This window comes from Artemia franciscana, chromosome 18, assembly GCF_032884065.1.
Source record: "Artemia franciscana chromosome 18, ASM3288406v1, whole genome shotgun sequence".
NCBI lineage: Eukaryota > Metazoa > Arthropoda > Branchiopoda > Anostraca > Artemiidae > Artemia > Artemia franciscana.
Window position 1 is genome coordinate 4,173,053 of NC_088880.1, and position 20,580 is coordinate 4,193,632.

General features: G+C 33.3%; 1 protein-coding gene across 1 annotated transcript in view; it reads left to right on the forward strand.

Moving 5' to 3' along the window:
- The window catches only part of LOC136038516 (acylglycerol kinase, mitochondrial-like), a 41,644-nt gene extending 21,064 nt beyond the window's left edge, over positions 1-20,580 (forward strand). The window contains exons 6-8 of the mRNA XM_065721618.1: positions 2,926-3,090; positions 17,127-17,266; positions 20,392-20,580. Coding sequence (XP_065577690.1) covers positions 2,926-3,090; positions 17,127-17,266; positions 20,392-20,487 — 401 coding nt within the window. The 3' untranslated portion in view covers positions 20,488-20,580. The remainder of the gene's footprint in view (positions 1-2,925; positions 3,091-17,126; positions 17,267-20,391) is intronic.

Here is a 20,580-nt window from a genome sequence, read left to right on the forward strand (position 1 = left end):
TTTATTGAAAACTACCATTTTTTAGTGTTTTCATTGAAAAATGATAAATTTGCCCCTCCCCCAATTTTCAAGATAAACAACCCTTCTCTAGAGCAGCCTTGGTTGTCTTCTGGTCATGTTGTTATCTACTTTGCTCAAGGTGTATATTCCTGGGTGGATTCGTAGTCCACCATGGATGGAATCCACTGGATGGAATCCACCATGGTGGAATCCACTGGGTGGATTCGTAGTCCACGTGTGTGGCAGGAACGGTGTCATTGGACCCAGTGCTTTTGTTCATTCGGCTCCAAGACGCTGGATTCCCGGCAACTTCGTGATTGGATAAGACTGCCTCTGAACAGGGGTGTCATTTGGGAAGGGGCTCAAGTGGGAGGGGACAGTTCCCCCCCCCAATAATGTGAAGAGAAATATTAATATATATCCTATACCCTTTGACTAACTGGATATGAACCTCTCTTGCCCCCCCTCCGATATAAATGCTGGAGATTCGACCCTGTCTCAGAATAAAAGATAAAACAAATGTGAGCAGCTATAAGTGGTTCCCAAATTGTTATAAGATTACCCTTGAAATGTACTCAAAATTGAAAATTATTATTTCATTTTCACTTCTTGTCGTTTATGAATAAATGCTTCTTATTTCAATATCAATAATTGCCCATCAAATATGATTCTGTTCTGATTGGGATATGCCTTAAAATTGGTCAATTGACATTGCTCTTTGATTTTTGATGGGTAGTACTAATTGTATAAAGTCTGTTTGGAAACCGATTGGAAATTCAGTTTTTAAAGGAAAGCAAAATTTTTATTTTTCCTAGAAATATTTCGAAAATGTAAAGACAATTTTGAATACCTGTGTAAAAAAGAAATGCTGTTGAAGATTTTTGACGAATTTTGATATTTTGATTTTTATGATTTGTCTGGAAATTTACGTTATCTGTTTAGTTCTACAATCGAAACATCTAGGTTTGTCAGATTTCACTTTGCATACGAACAGAAAACTGCGAATTGGAAGTTTCCCGAGAAATTTGTTTACAATAACGATTCTCTTTAGCAAAGTTCTAAATTTGAAAAATGTTTCCAGTATTATTTTTCGAAAATTGAGAAAAGCTTTCTTAAAATCCTTAGGATTTTGGTAAAATCAAAGAAAATATCAGTAGAAAAATTGGTATAGGTTGTCTTTTCCTTGGCATCGGCAGTGATGCCACTAAATTAAAAAAATAAACTAAATAAAAACTAGACTAAATAAAAAATAGGTATTGTCGGTATCTCGAAATTTAACCAGGTTTGACAAAAAATGGCTTGAAACTGTCAAATTCCTCCTTCCCTGTCTACCGTAGTACCTAAATGAATTTTAACTGCCTTTTTAGCCTCTTTATTTTTAATTTTTTTCCCCGCATCTTTTATTCAGACTCCAGTTTTTTTTCCAAGGATGGACCAGAACGAATTTCCTCAAGAGATGTCTGAAATATTGCTTCGATTTCACCACAGTTGTTGGCCTGTACTTATATCGCAAATTCGAAAAAAATGAAAAGCTATTAAACATTAAACAATGAAAATTAATAAGAAATAATCAAAATTAATTAGTTGAAAAAAAAAAACTATAAAAAAAAATTATGCGATAAAATGAACAACGACAAAAAAGAAGGTGTCAAAATGTACTAATTTATCAGAACTGCTCTAATGCATCACTTGTTAAAGCTGTTACTTTTTCGTCTTTTTAGCTCTTTTTTATTAATTGAACCTACTTCAAATACGTTAGAGCCTGACGTATATATATATATATATATATATATATATATATATATATATATATATATATATATATATATATATATATATATATATATATTATATATTATTATAGGTATATATTATTTGCCCTGGTGAATTTTTATGACCTTCTGACTTATCTGCACATACGGAAGGGTGTTATCCCTGGTAGTAGTTGACTAAATAATTGGAATGGTAATGTCTGTATCATGAGATTTTAACCTGGCATGATAAAAAACAAATTTTTCTTGCCCTGTCAAACACCCTCCCTGTCTGTAGTTGTGCCTAGATACATTCTATGTGTATTTTTGGATCACTTTTTAAGAATCAAAGGTGTCATGGTTGTGAAAAATTTCTGGTCATGGTGGTTCGACCTTGTTCAACCTTCTTTGCTAAAAGCAAGATTCTCGTAAGCAGTGCATTAATAGGTCGAAACTGTTCTTTGCAGAACTTTCTAAAGCTGCGTTTTTTTCTTCTAGTTCCTTTTTTTATTAAAACTACTTGAAATATCCCCAAGGATATGTATTTTGTTTTCTCTGATAAATTATATCTGCACAAGAGTAGTACTAGATTAATAACAAAATGGATAATGTTGATATCTCGAAGTTCAACCTGGTTTGACGAAAACAATGGTTTAACACTGTCAAATGTCCCCCTCCCCTGTCTGTGCCTAAATGAAGTTTATGTGTCTTTTTGGATATATTTTTATGGAATGAAAGGTATCAAAATTTGTTAATATTTCAGAACTGCTCTATACAGCACTTGTTAAAGCTGCTGATTTTTTCTTTTAGCTCTTTTTTTTAATCCAATTCGAATATTCCAGAGTATTCATCGGTTGCTCTTGCAAACTATATTTATTGAAAGTGAAGGGTGCTATCCGTGACAATACTAGAAAAAATTGGAAGATTGGCATTGTCTTTGTCTCCAAATTTGTATTCAAAGTGGAAAAAAAAATTGTCTGACTGTCAGACTACCACCTCCTTCCCTTGTTTGCAGTTATTCTTATATATATTCTATTCTTATATGTATTCTTATAGTTTTTATTATTATATGTATTCTTATAGTTATTCTTATATGGATTCTATTATATGTATTCTATGTTTGCAGTTATTCTTATATGTATTCTATTTGCGTTTTTGACAAAACTCTTTTTAGAAACTGGTGAAGAAGACGTAGATTACAGCAAAATTCTAAACCCACAGTGTGGTGAGTGGCATCATTTACCACTCAAAACTGTTGAGTTCAGTGCCACTTCACCCTTGGTGAGGACAAATTTAGTTAAAGAAGATTACACAATTCCGGCTCTACGTCTGTACACAGGTCAGTTTTAAGATTGGTTCTAACTAGACGGTCCATTTTTAATTTTTTTTTTTTACCGGAAACAAACCATGCTAAGAAAAAAAAAATTGGCTTTCATTTCTGATTGAAAGCGAATTTCTGGAAATTCTTTCTTGAAAATTTCTTGAAGAAAAGAGTACTTGTCTAGAACAGAATACCAGTAGTATATTTTTACCAGAACAGAGACAGAAAACTTTGATTTATTTTTAAAACAATTTTAGGGGAAGGGAAACAGATTGTTCAACTCTCATCCGAAATAAAAACCAACAAAATATTTGTTCATATCGAGGCTTCTTTGGAAACTTCACTTTACATTTCTTTTTCTCTTCTCCATTTTTCTCTTTTCTTTAAACAAACCTATTTCCCTGAAGAAAAAAAGAATCTTAATTATTCAAGTTTTATCTTTTTTTTTGTTTTCTTTACTCTTACCTGCTTTTTTCCTTTTACTTTTGTGCTTTTCACCCTGTCTTTTATTATTGTTTAACCAAAACTATAATCTGTCGTTAGATCTGCTTCCACTTCTTCTCAACAAACCATAGTGACAATTACAGAATATTGTAAATTCCTGTAGAGCCTTATCTGAAGTAATTGGAGCTTGTTAATAAAGAATACAAATCATAATAAATTTGAGAATATGGCTGTAGAACTTGGCAAATACTTCAAGTAGCTCAAGTATCAAGGCTATATCCAGGGGGGTGACCCCCTCCCCCTGAAATGTTTGTCCGACTCGTAAAATGTTTCTTTTTTTAAATTAATTTTGTAGCCACACCCTAAAAATCCTTGATACGGCCCTGGCTTGTATTACAATTAATTATATTTAAACCCCACACTCCTCTTAAAAATACAACCATAATGACCACCCAAGAAGGTTGTGAAATTTATTAAGGTTTAATTTAACTATTTTTATAGAATATAACTGTCGAACAACGTTTTTGCGAGATCTCCAACGTTTCACCTCAAAGCTCAGTCGGGATTCTCTTGTGGGTTTCCGTGGTCGCAATCCTTTTTAAAAGGGCTAGGGTGTGGGGAATTTTTGTATAAACTCCCTCCCTTTAATACCAAATTAAAGGGTTTTCGCTAAAATTCCTAGCTGCATTTCCAAATTCTGTCCTTCTAACCTCTGCCATGTTGCTTTTGAAACTTCGAACGTGTCTGTTGCAAGTGTCGAAAATTTGTTGAAACATAACTGTCGGACACATGTCTAAGGCAACATAACTGTCGGACACATGTCTAAGGCAACATAACTGTCGGACACATGTCTAAGGCAACATAACTGTCGGACACATGTCTAAGGCAACATAACTGTCGGACACATGTCTAAGGCAACATAACTGTCGGACACATGTCTAAGGCAACATAACTGTCGGACACATGTCTAAGGCAACATAACTGTCGGACACATGTCTAAGGCAACATAACTGTCGGACACATGTCTAAGGCAACATAACTGTCGGACACATGTCTAAGGCAACATAACTGTCGGACACATGTCTAAGGCAACATAACTGTCGGACACATGTCTAAGGCAACATAACTGTCGGACACATGTCTAAGGCAACATAACTGTCGGACACATGTCTGCTTACGCAAGATCTAAATTTTTTTTCTATTTTTTCTGTAATGTCAGCAACAAATGATTTTAATTTGCCTTTTTGGGGAAATTCCATGTTGTGATTTTTTATGGTACCTGGTATCTACCTAGCGACATATGGCGATCGCAAATTCTTTCGTTCAGTCGGTCTGTCTGTCCCGGTTTTGCTATTTTAGGCACTTCCAGGTAAGCTAGGACGATGAAATTTGTCAGGCGTATCAGGAACCAGGCAAGATTAAATTAGAAATTGTCGTTTCCCCGATTTGACCATCTGGGGAGGACTGGGGGGACGGTTAAATCGGAAAATTTAGAAAAAATGAGGTATTTTTAACTTACGAATGCGTTATCGGATCTTAGTGAAATTTGATGTTTGGAAGGATATTGTGTTTCAGAGCTCTTCTTTTAAATCCCGACTGGATCCGGTGACATTGCGGGGAGTTGGGGGGGGACCTAAAATCTTGGAAAATGCTTAGAATGGAGGGATTGGGATGAAACTTGGTGCGAAAAATAATCACTAGTCCTAGATACGTGATTGACATAACCGGAACGGATCCGCTCTCTTTGGAGGATTGGGGGGGGGGTGAATTCTGAAAAATTAGAAAAAATGAGGTATTTTTAACTTACGAAAGAGTGATTGGATCTTAATGAATTTGATATTTAAAAGGATATCGTGTCTCAGAGCTATTATTCTAAATGTCGACCGGACCCGGTGACATTGGGGGGAGGTGCGGGGAACCTAAAATCTTGGAAAACGCTTAGAGTGGAGGAATCGGGATGAAACTTGGTGGGAAAAAAGCACAAGTCTTAGATACGTGATTGACATAATCGGAACGGCTCCGCTCTCTTTGGGGGAGTTGAGTTGAGGGAAGGTTAATTCTAAAAAATTAGAAAAAATGAGGTATTTTTAACTTACGAAGGAGAGATCGGATCTTAATGAAATTTCATGTTTAGAAGGACCTCGTAACTCAGATCTCTTTTTTTAAATCTCGACCGGACCTTGTGTCTTTTCGGGGAGTTGGGAGGGGAACCTAAAATCTTGGAAAACGCTGAGAGTGGAGGGATCGGGATGAAACTTGGTGGGAAAAATAAGCAGAAGTACTGGATACGTGATTGACATAAACAGAACGGATCCGCTCTCTTTGGGAGAGTCGGGGGGCGGTTAATTCTGAAAAATTAGAAAAAAATGATTTATTTGTAACTTACGAAGGAGTGATCGGATCTTAATGAAATTTGATGTTTGGAAGGATATCGGGTCTCTGAGCTCTTATTTGAAATCCCGAATGGATCCAGTGACATTGGGGGGAGTTGGGGGACCTAAAATCTTGGAAAACACTTAGAGTGAAGGGACCGGGATGAAACTCGGTTGGAAAAATAAGCACGAGTCCTAGATACGTGATTGACATAACCAGAACGGATCCGCTCTCTTTGGGGGAGTTGGGGGGAGAAGCGTTCATTCTAAAAAAATTGAAAAAAATTGGCATTTTTAACTTACGAAGAAGTGATCGGATCTTAATGACATTTTACATTTAGAATAACCTCGTAACTCCGATGTCTTATTTTAAATCCCGACTGGATCCAGTGTCATTGAGGGGGGGGGCGGAAATCTTGGAAAACGCTTAAAGCGGAGAGATCAGGATGAAACTTGGTGGGAAGAACAAGCGCCAGTCCAAGATATGTGACGGAAATAACCGGATCCGCTATCTTTGGTGGTGGAATTGGGAGGGGGGAGGGAGTAATTCGGAAAAATTAGAAAAAATGAGGTTTTTGTAACATACAAACGGGTGATAAGATCCTAATGAAATTTGATCTTTAGAAGGATCTTGTGCTTTAGAACTCTCATTTTAAATCCCTACTAGATCTGGTGACATTGGGAGGAGCTGGAGGGGGAAACTGGAAATCTTGGAACCGGAAATCTTGGAAAACTTTTAGAGTGGAGAGATCGGGATGAAACTTGATGGGAAGAATAAGCTCAAGTCATAGATATGTTATTGACATAATTGGAACGGATCCGCTCTCTTTAGGTGAGCGGGGGGTTGTTAATTTGGAGAAATTAGAAAAATTGAGGTATTTTATCTTAAGAACGGGTGACCGGATCTTAATGAAATTTGTTATTTAGAAGGAACTCATGTCTCAGAGCTCTTATTTCAAATCCTGACAAGATCTGTTGACATTGGAGGGAGTTGGAGGGGGAAACCGGAAACGCTTATAAATGTCGTAGATACATGATTGACGTAACCGGACTGGATCCGCTCTCTTTGGGGGAGTTAGGGGGCTGGGTTCCGTGCTTTGGTGAGTTTGGTACTTCTGGACGTGCTAGGACGATGAAAGTTGGTAGGCGTGTCAGGGAGCTGTACAAATTGACTTGATAAAGTCGTTTTCCCCGATTCAACTGTCTGGGGGGCTTAAGGGAGAGGAAAAATTAGAAAAATTGAGGTATTTTTAACTTACCAGTGGGTGATAGGATCTTAATGAGTTTCGATATTTAGAAGGACCTCGTGACTCAGAGCTCTTATTTTAAATCCCGACCGGCATTAAGCTTCTGATTTTCCTTATAGAGCGATCTATTGATTCTTAGGATTTTGCCAGAGCTCATAGCATATGAGCTCTTGGCTCTTCCGACCTTGTCACAAGTGCCATATGAGCTCTTAGCTGTTTTCCTTCTTTGCTAAAAGCGGATTTAAGTTCGAGCTGAAAAATTGAAAAGTCAATCATGTCTTCACAACTGGGAAGCAAAAAAAAAGTGTCAGCAATATATGATTTTAATTTGCCTTCTTGGGCAAATTAAATGTTGTGATTTTGTTCCTTCTTCGTTACAAGTAGATTTAAGCTCGAGCCGAAAAATTGAAAGGCCAAAATATGTCTTCAGAACTGAAAATCTATAGAAAATGTCAGCAACATATGGTTTTAATTTGCCTTTTTGGGCAAATTAAACGTTGTGATTTTTTTCATTATTTTCTTGAAGCAGATTTAAGTTCGAGCTGAAAAATTGAAAAGTCAAAACATTCCTTCAGAACTGAAAAGCTATAAAAAATTGTCAGCAACATATGGTTTTAATTTGACTTTTCGGGCAAATCAAATGTTTTGATTTTTGTCCCTTCTTTGTTACAAGTAGATTTAAAATCGAGCTGAAAAATTGAAAAGTCAAAATATGTCTTCAGAACTGAAAAGCTATAAAAAATGTCTGCAACATATGATTTTAATTTGCCTTTTTGGTAAATTAAATGTTTTGAGTTTTTTTCCTTCTTTGCTACAAGGAGATTTAAGCTATAAAAATGTCTGCAACAGATGATTTTAATTTTCCTTTTTGGTAAATTAAATGTTTTGAGTTTTTTTCCTTCTTTGCTACAAGGAGATTTAAGTTCAAGTTAAAAAATTGAAAAGTCAAAACGTGTCTTCAGAACTGAAAAGCTATAAAAATGTCAGCAACATATGATTTTAATTTGCCTTCTTGGGCAAATTAAATGTTGTGATTTTTCTTCTTTCTTTGCTACAAGCATAATTAAGTTCGAACTGAAAAATGTAAAAGTCAAAACATGTCCTCAGAACTGAAAAGCTATAAAAAATGTCAGCAACATATGATTGTAATTTGCCTTTTTGGGTAAATTAAATGTTACGATTTTTTTTCCTTCTTTGCTACAAGCAGATTTAAGTTCGAGCTGAAAAATTGAAAAGTCAAAACATTTCTTCAGAACTGAAAAGCTATAAAAAGTGTCAGCAACGTATGATTTTGAGTTGCCTTTTTAAGCAAATTAAATGTTGTGATTTTTTCCCCCTTCTTTGTTACAAGCAAATTTAAGTTCGAGCTGAAAAATGTAAAAGTCAAAACATGTCCTCAGAACTGAAAAGCTATAAAAAATGTCAGCAACATATGATTGTAATTTGCCTTTTTGGGTAAATTAAATGTTACGATTTTTTTTCCTTCTTCGCTACAAGCAGATTTAAGTTCGAGCTGAAAAATTGAAAAGTCAAAACATTTCTTCAGAACTGAAAAGCTATAAAAATTGTCAGCAACGTATGATTTTAAGTTGCCTTTTTAGGCAAATTAAATGTTGCGATTTTTTTTCCCTTCTTTGTTACAAGCAAATTTAAGTTCGAGCTGAAAAATATAAAAGTCAAAACATGTCCTCAGAACTGAAAAGCTATAAAAAATGTCAGCAACATATGATTGTAATTTGCCTTTTTGGGTAAATTAAATGTTACGATTTTTTTTCCTTCTTTGCTACAAGCAGATTTAAGTTCGAGCTGAAAAATTGAAAAGTCAAAACATTTCTTCAGAACTGAAAAGCTATAAAAATGTCAGCAACATATGATTGTAATTTGCCTTTTTGGGTAAATTAAATGTTACGATTTTTTTTTCCTTCTTTGCTACAAGCAGATTTAAGTTCGAGCTGAAAAATTGAAAAGTCAAAACATTTCTTCAGACATGAATAGCTATAAAAAGTGTCAGCAACGTATGATTTTAAGTTGCCTTTTTAGGCAAATTAAATGTTGTGATTTTTTTTCCCGTCTTTGTTACAAGCAAATTTAAGTTCGAGCTGAAAAATGTGAAAGTCAAAACATGTCCTCAGAACTGAAAAGCTATAAAAAATGTCAGCAACATATGATTGTAATTTGCCTTTTTCTGGCAAATTAAATGTTGTGAATTTGTTTTTCTTTGTTCCTACAGGGAGATTTAATTTCGAGCTAAAAAATTGAAAGTCAAAACATGTCCTCAGAACTGAAAAGCTATAAAAAATGTCAGCAACATATGATTTTAATTTGCCTTTTTCTGGCAAATTAAATGTTGTGAATTTTTTTTCCCTTCTTTGTTACAAGCAAATTTAAGTTCGAGCTGAAAAATGTGAAAGTCAAAACATGTCCTCAGAACTGAAAAGCTATAAAAAATGTCAGCAACATATGATTGTAATTTGCCTTTTTCTGGCAAATTAAATGTTGTGAATTTGTTTTTTTTTTGTTCCTACAGGGAGATTTAATTTCGAGCTAAAAAATTGAAAGTCAAAACATGTCCTCAGAACTGAAAAGCTATAAAAAATGTCAACAACATATGATTTTAATTTGCCTTTTTCTGGCAAATTAAATGTTGTGAATTTTTTTTCCCTTCTTTGTTACAAGCAAATTTAAGTTCGAGCTGAAAAATGTAAAAGTCAAAACATGTCCTCAGAACTGAAAAGCTATAAAAAATGTCAGCAACATATGATTGTAATTTGCCTTTTTCTGGCAAATTAAATGTTGTGAATTTTTTTCCCTTCTTTGTTACAAGCAAATTTAAGTTCGAGCTGAAAAATGTAAAAGTCAAAACATGTCCTCAGAACTGAAAAGCTATAAAAAATGTCAGCAACATATGATTGTAATTTGCCTTTTTCTGGCAAATTAAATGTTGTGAATTTTTTTCCCTTCTTTGTTACAAGCAAATTTAAGTTCGAGCTGAAAAATGTGAAAGTCAAAACATGTCCTCAGAACTGAAAAGCTATAAAAAATGTCAGCAACATATGATTGTAATTTGCCTTTTTGGGTAAATTAAATGTTACGATTTTTTTTTCCTTCTTTGCTACAAGCAGATTTAAGTTCGAGCTGAAAAATTGAAAAGTCAAAACATTTCTTCAGAACTGAAAAGCTATAAAAAGTGTCAGCAACGTATGATTTTAAGTTGCCTTTTTAGGCAAATTAAATGTTGTGATTTTTTTCCCTTCTTTGTTACAAGCAAATTTAAGTTCGAGCTGAAAAATGTAAAAGTCAAAACATGTCCTCAGAACTGAAAAGCTATAAAAAAATGTCAGCAACAGATGATTGTAATTTGCCTTTTTCTGGCAAATTAAATGTTGTGAGTTTTTTTCCCTTCTTTGTTACAAGCAAATTTAAGTTCGAGCTGAAAAATGTAAAAGTCAAAACATGTCCTCAGAACTGAAAAGCTATAAAAAATTTCAGCAACATATGATTGTAATTTGCCTTTTTGGGTAAATTAAATGTTACGATTTTTTTTTCTTCTTTGCTAGAAGCAGATTTAAGTTCAAGCTGAAAAATTGAAAAGTCAAAACATGTCCTCAGAACTGAAAAGCTATAAAAAATATCAGCAACATATTATTTTAATTTGCCTTTTTTGGGCAAATTAAATGTTTTTTTTCCCTTTCTTTACTACAAGCAGATTTAAATAGCGACGAAGACCACACTACCTTTCCATATCAAACACACACAACTTAGATACAATTGGGAATTTTTTTTCAAGACGGTGGAATTCAATTCAGTAAATATTTCAATTATATATATATATATATATATATATATATATATATATATATATATATATATATATATATATATATATATATATATATATATATATACTTACATTAAAATATGAAAATTAAAGCAAAAATATTTTTAAATCTTTTTTAAAACCGCCCTAGCATCCTTCAACCAGGACTGGTTGAACAACCCATTCCTTAGGTTGTTTCTTGTTTGTTGCAAATAAGTGTATTAACTGTTAATTATCAATTCAATGCTGACCTGTTTTTTTATCAATCCTATGCTGATCTACTACGGAAGAAAAATTTTACATAATAGAAGTACCGATTTCTTCAATATTGTGCTGCAAAACAAGTCAAAACTGTCACACAAGATTTCTGAGAGTCTATTGACTAAGAAATACTGGGAAGTTTACTCCATAGCCCCTCAACTTTAGAAGCCCTGCAACCATTTGGTATCTCTTAACAAATGTGCAGTGCATACGAAGCTACCAGATATTAAAGTGTAGAACCGTCCTAATAAAGGCTATACAGTATGGCATAGCTACAGTATAGCATACTTGTCATGAGGGGTTTCTTAGAATGATTTTGGAGAGGGGAGATTTACTCCTGACTTCTGTTCATTTGGGGCAATTATATTTGTACTAAACGTGCAATATGTATGCTGAGGTGGGGGGGGGGGTAAAACTCTCCCTCGTATCGCGGAGATATAGTTTTTAATCGTAGGCATATAGTTTTTAATCGTAGATAATAGTTTTTAGCATTGAAGTGTCGTTATAAAAAGTTGAGCTTCAGGGTTAAAAGTGGGACTCAATGGGGGTGACACACTACTTCATGTTTAGAAAAGTAAATAGCCCTTATTAAAATAAAAAGCCTAAAATAGCCCCTATTCTCGAAGTGTGATAAAATAAACGTCAAATTCGTGTGTAGGGATTGTGGGTGTTAAGGAATTTTAGCCCCTCCCTTATATTTGAGATTACCTTAAATTTAATATTAAAAACGAAGAGAAATTAAAAATATATAATAACTAGCTGTTGGGGTGGCGCTTCGCGCCACCCCAACACCTAGTTGGTGGGGGCGCTTCGCGCCCCCCCCAAGCCCCCCCGCGCGCGTAAGTCGTTACGCGCCATAATAGTTACGCGCCATTGTAGTTGTGTCCCTATGTCCCACCTGTGAATATAGATATATATATATATGGTTTTAACTACGTAAAACTTGCGAATATACAACATTCTTTGCTGTCCCATTGTCTTTGCATATAAATAGATTGTCAGGTTTACCGACTCTTGAACATGCAACATATAATGGTCCATGGGAAAACAATCTGTATTCAGATCTATACCTCATGATTCTAATGATTGCCCTTGAGCTTTGTTGATGGTGATTGCTAATCGACCATTCCCTGTCCCGGTGTCCCGGTCGTCATTTACATCCCCCTGTTTTCCCCCGGTGTCCCCGTTGTAGTTGTGTCCCTGTGTCCCGGTCGTCATTTATATTCCCTGTGTCCCGGGTCCCGGTCATCATTTGTATCCCGGTGTCCCGGTCTGTATATACATTCGTTTTTTAGTTTTGTTTTTCTCCTTTATTTTTTTCCTTTTTTTTTCTTTTTTAGCTTATTTAGATTTTTAGATTTTTTAGTTTTTTTTATTTTTTTTCTCCTTTATTTTTTTCCTTTTTTTTTCTTTTTTAGCTTATTTAGATTTTTAGATTTTTTAGTTTTTTTTATTAGTTTTTAGTTTTTATTTCTTTTTAGTTTTTTTGTCCCGGTCGTCATTTATATCCCCCGGTTTCCCCCGGTGTCCCCGTTGTAGTTGTGTCCCTGTGTCCCGGTCGTTATTTATATTCCCTGTGTCCCGGTCGTCATTTGTATCCCGGTGTACCGGTCTGTATATACATTCGTTTTTTAGTTTTGTTTTTCTCCTTTATTTTTTTCCTTTTTTTTTCTTTTTTAGTTTATTTAGATTTTTAGATTTTTTAGTTTTTTTATTAGTTTTTAGTTTTTTGTTTTTTTAGTTTTTTACCTTTTTTTTAGTTTTTTTAGTTTTTTTAGTTTTTTTAGCTTTTTTATTTTTTTTATTAGTTTTTAGTTTTTTTGTAGTTTTTGCCTTTTTTTAGTTTTTTTTAGTTTTTTAGCTTTTTTATTTTTTTTATTAGTTTTTAGTTTTTTTTGTAGTTTTTGCCTTTTTTTAGTTTTTTTAGTTTTGACGTCACCTGATCCAGTTTTTTTCAGGTGACGTCACCTGATCCACGATCCACAGATCCACAGACAACTTATTTTTATATATATAGATAGTTTTTTTTTTTTTACTTATGTCCTGGTCGTCATTTATACTCCCTGTGTCCCGGTGCTTTGTTGATTGCTAATCGAACATTCCTTTTGTCCTGGTCGCTTTCTCTTTGAGTGTCGTCATTTATTAGTTTTTTCCTTTTTTTTTTTAGTTTTTTATTGGTTTTTACCTTTATTTTAGCTTATTTTTCAGTTTTTTCCTTTTTTTTAGTTTTTTTTTATTTTTTATTTTTTTTAGTTTTTTACCTTTTTTTAGTTTTTTTAGTTTTTTTAGTTTTTTAGCTTTTTTACTTTTTTTATTAGTTTTTAGTTTTTTTTTGTAGTTTTTGCCTTTTTTTAGTTTTTTCAGTTTTTTTTTTAGTTTTTTATTGGTTTTTACCTTTATAGTTTTTTTAGTTTTTTAGCTTTTTTATTTTTTTTATTAGTTTTTAGTTTTTTTTGTAGTTTTTGCCTTTTTTTAGTTTTTTCAGTTTTGACGTCACCTAATCCAGTTTTTTCAGGTGACGTCACCTGACACATCCATCCATCCATCCACAGACAGACAACTTATTTTTATATATATAGATTTTAAAATGAAAGTAAAGAGCAGCATTAGAACTTAAAATGATCAGAAAATATCGTGTTTATAGGGATGTTGCAATTCCAGTTGCTGTTCTCGTCTTTCTTGCTCCTGGTGCAAAATTTTTATTAGCCACCCCCCCCCCTGACTGTCTCCCAAAATTTTCAGGTGAAATTAAAAAAAATTATTAACAATATTTTCTATTCATTTTACTCTGGCTTTTCTTACTGTACTATCTGCAGAATTATTAATGATCCCAGTGAGATAATTACTGAGATAATCTCGCCCTTCATTAACGATAAATTATTTAGTGGCCCATAGTTAATTTACTAAACGACCGCTCATTACTGGCCACCGATACTCCAATCGCTGATTATATTTGATATGCAACTGTTAACTGTTTTCGAAGACCCCTTCATCTCCGTACTGCACAATTAACTCTAACACATCTACAGGTTTCCTTAAGGAAATGCACCGGGGTTGAATAATTTTTTTCATATCTTGGAGTTCGTGGAAAAACTGAATGGGATGTAAATCATCGCAGTATTTTTCATCAAGCATGAGGCAATTCGCTTTAATATCATCAACATTTGTGCAATATTGAATAAATCTTCTATATTAAGCGAAATTTCAGATTCAATTGGCTTATACTTACTCTGTATAATAAATAACTATTAATATAATATAATAAATACTATAATATATAAATAAATAACTATAATAATATATATAATAAATAACTCTTCTGCATTAAGCAAAATTTCAGATTCAATTTGCTTATACTTATTTTGTGTAATAAATAACTATAAATATAATATAATAAATACTATAATTGATAAATATAATAAATAACTATGTATATATATGTATATATATATATATATACTAGCTGTTGGGGTGGCGCTTCGCGCCACCCCAACACCTAGTTGGTGGGGGCGCTTCGCGCCCCCCCCAAGCCCCCCCGCGCGCGTAAGTCGTTACGCGCCATAATAGTTACGCGCCATTGTAGTTGTGTCCCTATGTCCCACCTGTGAATATAGATATATATATATATGGTTTTAACTACGTAAAACTTGCGAATATACAACATTCTTTGCTGTCCCATTGTCTTTGCATATAAATAGATTGTCAGGTTATCCCCCTGTTTCCCCCGGTGTCCCCGTTGTAGTTGTGTCCCTGTGTCCCGGTCGTCATTTATATTCCCTGTGTCCCGGGTCCCGGTCATCATTTGTATCCCGGTGTCCCGGTCTGTATATACATTCGTTTTTTAGTTTTGTTTTTCTCCTTTATTTTTTTCCTTTTTTTTTCTTTTTTAGCTTATTTAGATTTTTAGATTTTTTAGTTTTTTTTATTAGTTTTTAGTTTTTATTTCTTTTTAGTTTTTTTGTCCCGGTCGTCATTTATATCCCCCTGTTTCCCCCGGTGTCCCCGTTGTAGTTGTGTCCCTGTGTCCCGGTCGTTATTTATTTTTTAGTTTTTTACCTTTTTTTAGTTTTTTTAGTTTTTTAGCTTTTTTATTTTTTTTATTAGTTTTTAGTTTTTTTGTAGTTTTTGCCTTTTTTTTAGTTTTTTTAGTTTTTTAGCTTTTTTATTAGTTTTTAGTTTTTTTTGTAGTTTTTGCCTTTTTTTAGTTTTTTTAGTTTTTTAGCTTTTTTATTTTTTTTATTAGTTTTTAGTTTTTTTTGTAGTTTTTGCCTTTTTTTAGTTTTTTCAGTTTTGACGTCACCTGATCCAGTTTTTTCAGGTGACGTCACCTGATCCACGATCCACAGATCCACAAACAACTTATTTTTATATATATAGATAGTTTTTTTTTTTTTTTACTTATGTCCTGGTCGTCATTTATACTCCCTGTGTCCCGGTGCTTTGTTGATTGCTAATCGAACATTCCTTTTGTCCTGGTCGCTTTCTCTTTGAGTGTCGTCATTTATTAGTTTTTTCCTTTTTTTTTTTAGTTTTTTATTGGTTTTTACCTTTATTTTAGCTTATTTTTCAGTTTTTTCCTTTTTTTTAGTTTTTTTTTATTTTTTATTTTTTTTAGTCTTTATATATATAGATAGTTTTTTTTTTTTTTTACTTATGTCCTGGTCGTCATTTATACTCCCTGTGTCCCGGTGCTTTGTTGATTGCTAATCGAACATTCCTTTTGTCCTGGTCGCTTTCTCTTTGAGTGTCGTCATTTATTAGTTTTTTCCTTTTTTTTTTAGTTTTTTATTGGTTTTTACCTTTATTTTAGCTTATTTTTCAGTTTTTTCCTTTTTTTTAGTTTTTTTTTATTTTTTATTTTTTTTAGTTTTTTACCTTTTTTTAGTTTTTTTAGTTTTTTTAGTTTTTTAGCTTTTTTACTTTTTTTATTAGTTTTTAGTTTTTTTTTGTAGTTTTTGCCTTTTTTTAGTTTTTTCAGTTTTTTTTTAGTTTTTTATTGGTTTTTACCTTTATAGTTTTTTTAGTTTTTTAGCTTTTTTATTTTTTTTATTAGTTTTTAGTTTTTTTTTTGTAGTTTTTGCCTTTTTTTAGTTTTTTCAGTTTTGACGTCACCTAATCCAGTTTTTTCAGGTGACGTCACCTGACACATCCATCCATCCATCCACAGACAGACAACTTATTTTTATATATATAGATATATATATATATATATATATATATATATATATATATATATATATATATATATATATACATATATATATACATATATATATATATATAATAACTCTCCTGTATTAAGCAAAATTTCAGATTCAGTTTGTTTATACTTATTCTGTATAATAAAATACTATAATATATAAATATAATAAATAACTATAATAATATATATAATAAATAACTCTTCTGTATTAAGCAAAATTTCATATTCAATTTGCTTATACTTATTCTGTATAATAAATAACTGTTATGTATTAAGCAAAATTTCAGATTCAGTTTGCTTATACCTACTGCCAACTCGCCCTCTACTTTATTTTGATAAAATAAAATTAAAAAATGATTATAACCGTTAGATTATTTATTTAAAATTTCGCGCCCCTACAATTTCTACGCCCGGGGTAAGTGCCCCCTCTGCTCTCCCCTCTTTATACTTAATTTTTCCCTTTTTCTGATTACTTTACCAATGAACAATCTAACATACAACAACGTGATAAAAAGTTTAAGTTTTTATTTCAATTTTTCAAAATGAAATGGCTTAGAACACTTGCAATTACTAACTAGTTGGAGTTGTTTAACTGTAAAATGCTTTCATGAAGGCCCTTGTTAAACTTCGGCGTAAAGAGCAAAGCATACATACAAGATAAAAGCAATCTTATCAAAGATGTAATAAGACCGCTTATTCTTTTATTGCAGGACCATCCACAATATCTATTCTTGATTTCATATCTGAGGGATTCCAGAGAGTCTGGAGTGAGCAAAGGTTCGTTTTGGACAATAAAGACATATTCGCACAATCTTTTGAATTGCATCCAAAAGAAGAGAAAGAAGACGTGGTAGGTAAACTTTCTGTTTTACCGATTTTAAGTCGATTTTCGGGTATACCAATTTTAATTTTACTAAATTTTGGATATATCACGCTGTATAGTTTTAGAGTGTATCGAAGTTTGTTTCAATTTTTTTTTTTATGGGTCGGGATAGGCAATATGCTCCCTTGGCATACTTTAAAAGTTTTTGTTTCTAAAATTAGATATTTCAAATATACGTACTCCCCCAGATCCATAGAAGATTAAAGAAATATACCGAAATTGGGATTTGGGCTACAACCTAATAGATAAGTAAAAAATCCTAACCTGAAATCTCTGTTCTGTATTTAAATGTACCTGTGACTAAGGAAAGCAAAATAGAAAAAAGAACATCTATGGTATAGGATTTTTTAATAAACGAAGCAGTGTTGAATTTAATAAATTTCTTCCCAGTCTATTTGTTGTATAACTTGCGAAATTGAATACTAGTTTGCTTATATGAGGGCCAACGCTTGGAAGTAGTACATAAATCTCCGATGACTCAGAAATTAGCAACTTTAGAAATTAGGAACCTTTAGTTGGCCAAAAGCCGATACCGTATCATCTCAATGCCAGGTCGCGAAAAACAAGTTAAATACGGAGAAAAATTGATGTATTAAATAAGTGTTTCCCGATCCATGGTATATGTACTCTAGGAGTACACAACGAGGTGACTGAGGAATCGCCAAGATAGACCCTTTAATAAAGAAGATACTGGTTGTCTTTTAATAAAGAACACTCTTTTGTTCTGGAATTTCTTCCAAAATTTTAATTTAGAAGCCACGTTCACCGTTGTCCAGGAATGTGCGCAAAATAGTCGTTAATAGCTTTTTTTCGGTTGAGACCAAAGAGAATGGCCAACTGGTAGGAATTGGACTGTCACTAGTGTCAAAAAATCATCGTTCAATGTGGACTTATTTTATGTCAGCTTTTTAACTAGGAAATTCTTCAAGAATAACGCTCATCTTGAGCTTTATTTACACTATTTAAGTTTGAGAGTTTGACTCAATAAAACTGAAAATTCTTAATGCTGGGTGGTTAAAATACTTTCCTGCTAATAGAACCTCAGCTGATTGATCGCTGACCTAACACATTTTCTTCTTTGATTGTCCGTGTTATTCAAATTATATGCTAAAAAATCCTGCGTTCTATTTGAAAATTTCTGCTTATTGTTAACTGGGTACGCTCTTAAAATACCAAAAGAAAGCATGTCTTACGCCTAAATGGGTTTTGAAGCAGTTTTCAAATACTGGACACGAATAAGAATCATTCTCTTGCGATGTCTAATCAGGGATCATGGTCAAATGTCAAGCCTGTCAGTGTATGCCTGGTGGGATTTTCGGTCCTGATAGGATTTATGGTTAGGGGATTATGGTCAAATGTTAAGCCTGTCAGTATATGTCTGATAGGATTTTCGGTCAAATGTATAGTCAAGGGATCATGGTCAAATGTCAAGCCTGTCAGTGTATGCCTGGTGGGATTTTCGGTCAAATGAATGGCCAAGGGATTGTAGGTCCAATGTCAAGCCTGTCAGTATATGCCTGATAGGATTTTCGGTCAAATGTATAGTCAAGGGATTGTGGTCAAATATCAAGCCTGTCAGTGTATGCCGGATGGGATTTTCGGTCAAATGAATGGCCAAGGGATTGTTGGTCCAATGTTAAGCCTGTCAGTATATACCTGATAGGATTTATGGTTAGGGGATTATGGTCAAATGTTAAGCCTGTCAGTATATGCCTGATAAGATTTTCGGTCAAATGTATAGTCAAGGGATTGTGGTCAAATATCAAGCCTGTCAGTGTATGCCGGATGGGATTTTCGGTCAAATGAATGGCCAAGGGATTGTTGGTCCAATGTTAAGCCTGTCAGTATATGCCTGATAGGATTTTCGGTCAAATGTATGATCAAGGAATTGTAGTCGAATGTCAAGTCTGTCAGTATATGTCTGATAGGATTTTCGGTCAAATGTATAGTCAAGGGAATGTGGTCAAATATCAAGCCTGCCAATGTATGCCGGATGGGATTTCCGGTCAAATGTACATCAACAACAACAACATCTCAGAGATGATTTATTGCTTCGTTGGTTTGGTCATTACGCAAATGGTTATGAAAATTTTCTCTTCTGTTCTCAATGTATCATTTTTATTATGTATTTTTTAAATTTCCTCTTGTCTGCAATCGTAACTTTCATGATCTATGTGATAAAACAAAATGAAAATATAGGGAAACGGAAGTAATATTTCAAATAAGACAGTAGAAAATAACAAAACGTCTTTTATTCATTCATAATGATGAAAGTCCGGATTTTTCGGCTTCTGAAAGCCATATCAACGGAAAAAGAGAAAACAAAAAATATGTTCTGGATGATAATGTTTACCATGCAAAAGCAACAAACCAAGCAAAACTAGGGCAAATTAGGGTTTTTCTCTGGTATATCACAATATAACACAGCAACGTGAGGGGTATGTGATCTTAAAGATATGTATTAAAAGAACCCTTATATTTGTTCCTTTTTTACATAAGTAGCCCTGTAATGATACCATCAATAGATTATCTGCGATACCAGAGATTGTTACTGGGAAGAAAATTCTTCTGTCAGTTCTATCCTGCTGTTCTATTAGATTAATCTAATAGAATTAGATTACTAATTCTATTAGCAATTCATAAGTTTGATTAAGTACAATGAATTAAATTAGAATATACACCACAATATTATCAATATAACTTCGAAATAAAATATCAATAAAGTGAGCAAGATTGGTCTTTTTTTAAAAAGTGTCTAATCCTTTCAGTTTTAATGATCTCTGGGCGCGGGTAATCCGCTCAGTCTTAATGACCACTGGCGTGGCTAATCCTTTCAGTTTTAATTATCTCTGGGCGTGGCCAATCCTTTCAGTTTTAATGACCTCTGGGCGCGGCTAATCCTTTCAGCTTTGATGATCTCTGGGCATGGCTAATCCTTTCAGTTTTAATGATCTCTGGACGTGGCTAATCCTTTCAGTTTTAATGATCTCTTGGCGTGGCTAATGCTTTCAGTTTTAATGATCTCTGGACGTTCCTTTTCAATGCCAAAGCAGTTCTTGTTCTCTTTTGTTGACATTGTTTCTCTTTTTTAGGAGCGGTGGTATTCAATCGACAATGACAACTACGAAGTAAAAAATATCAGAGTTACTCTTTTACCAGAAAAAATTAGATTATATTGCTATTCATAAAGTTGATAACTTAATGTAGAAATAAGATTTCTTATTGTGAATTTGCAAGATTGTGCTATTATACTGAAAGATAATTAAAACTAATTATATAAA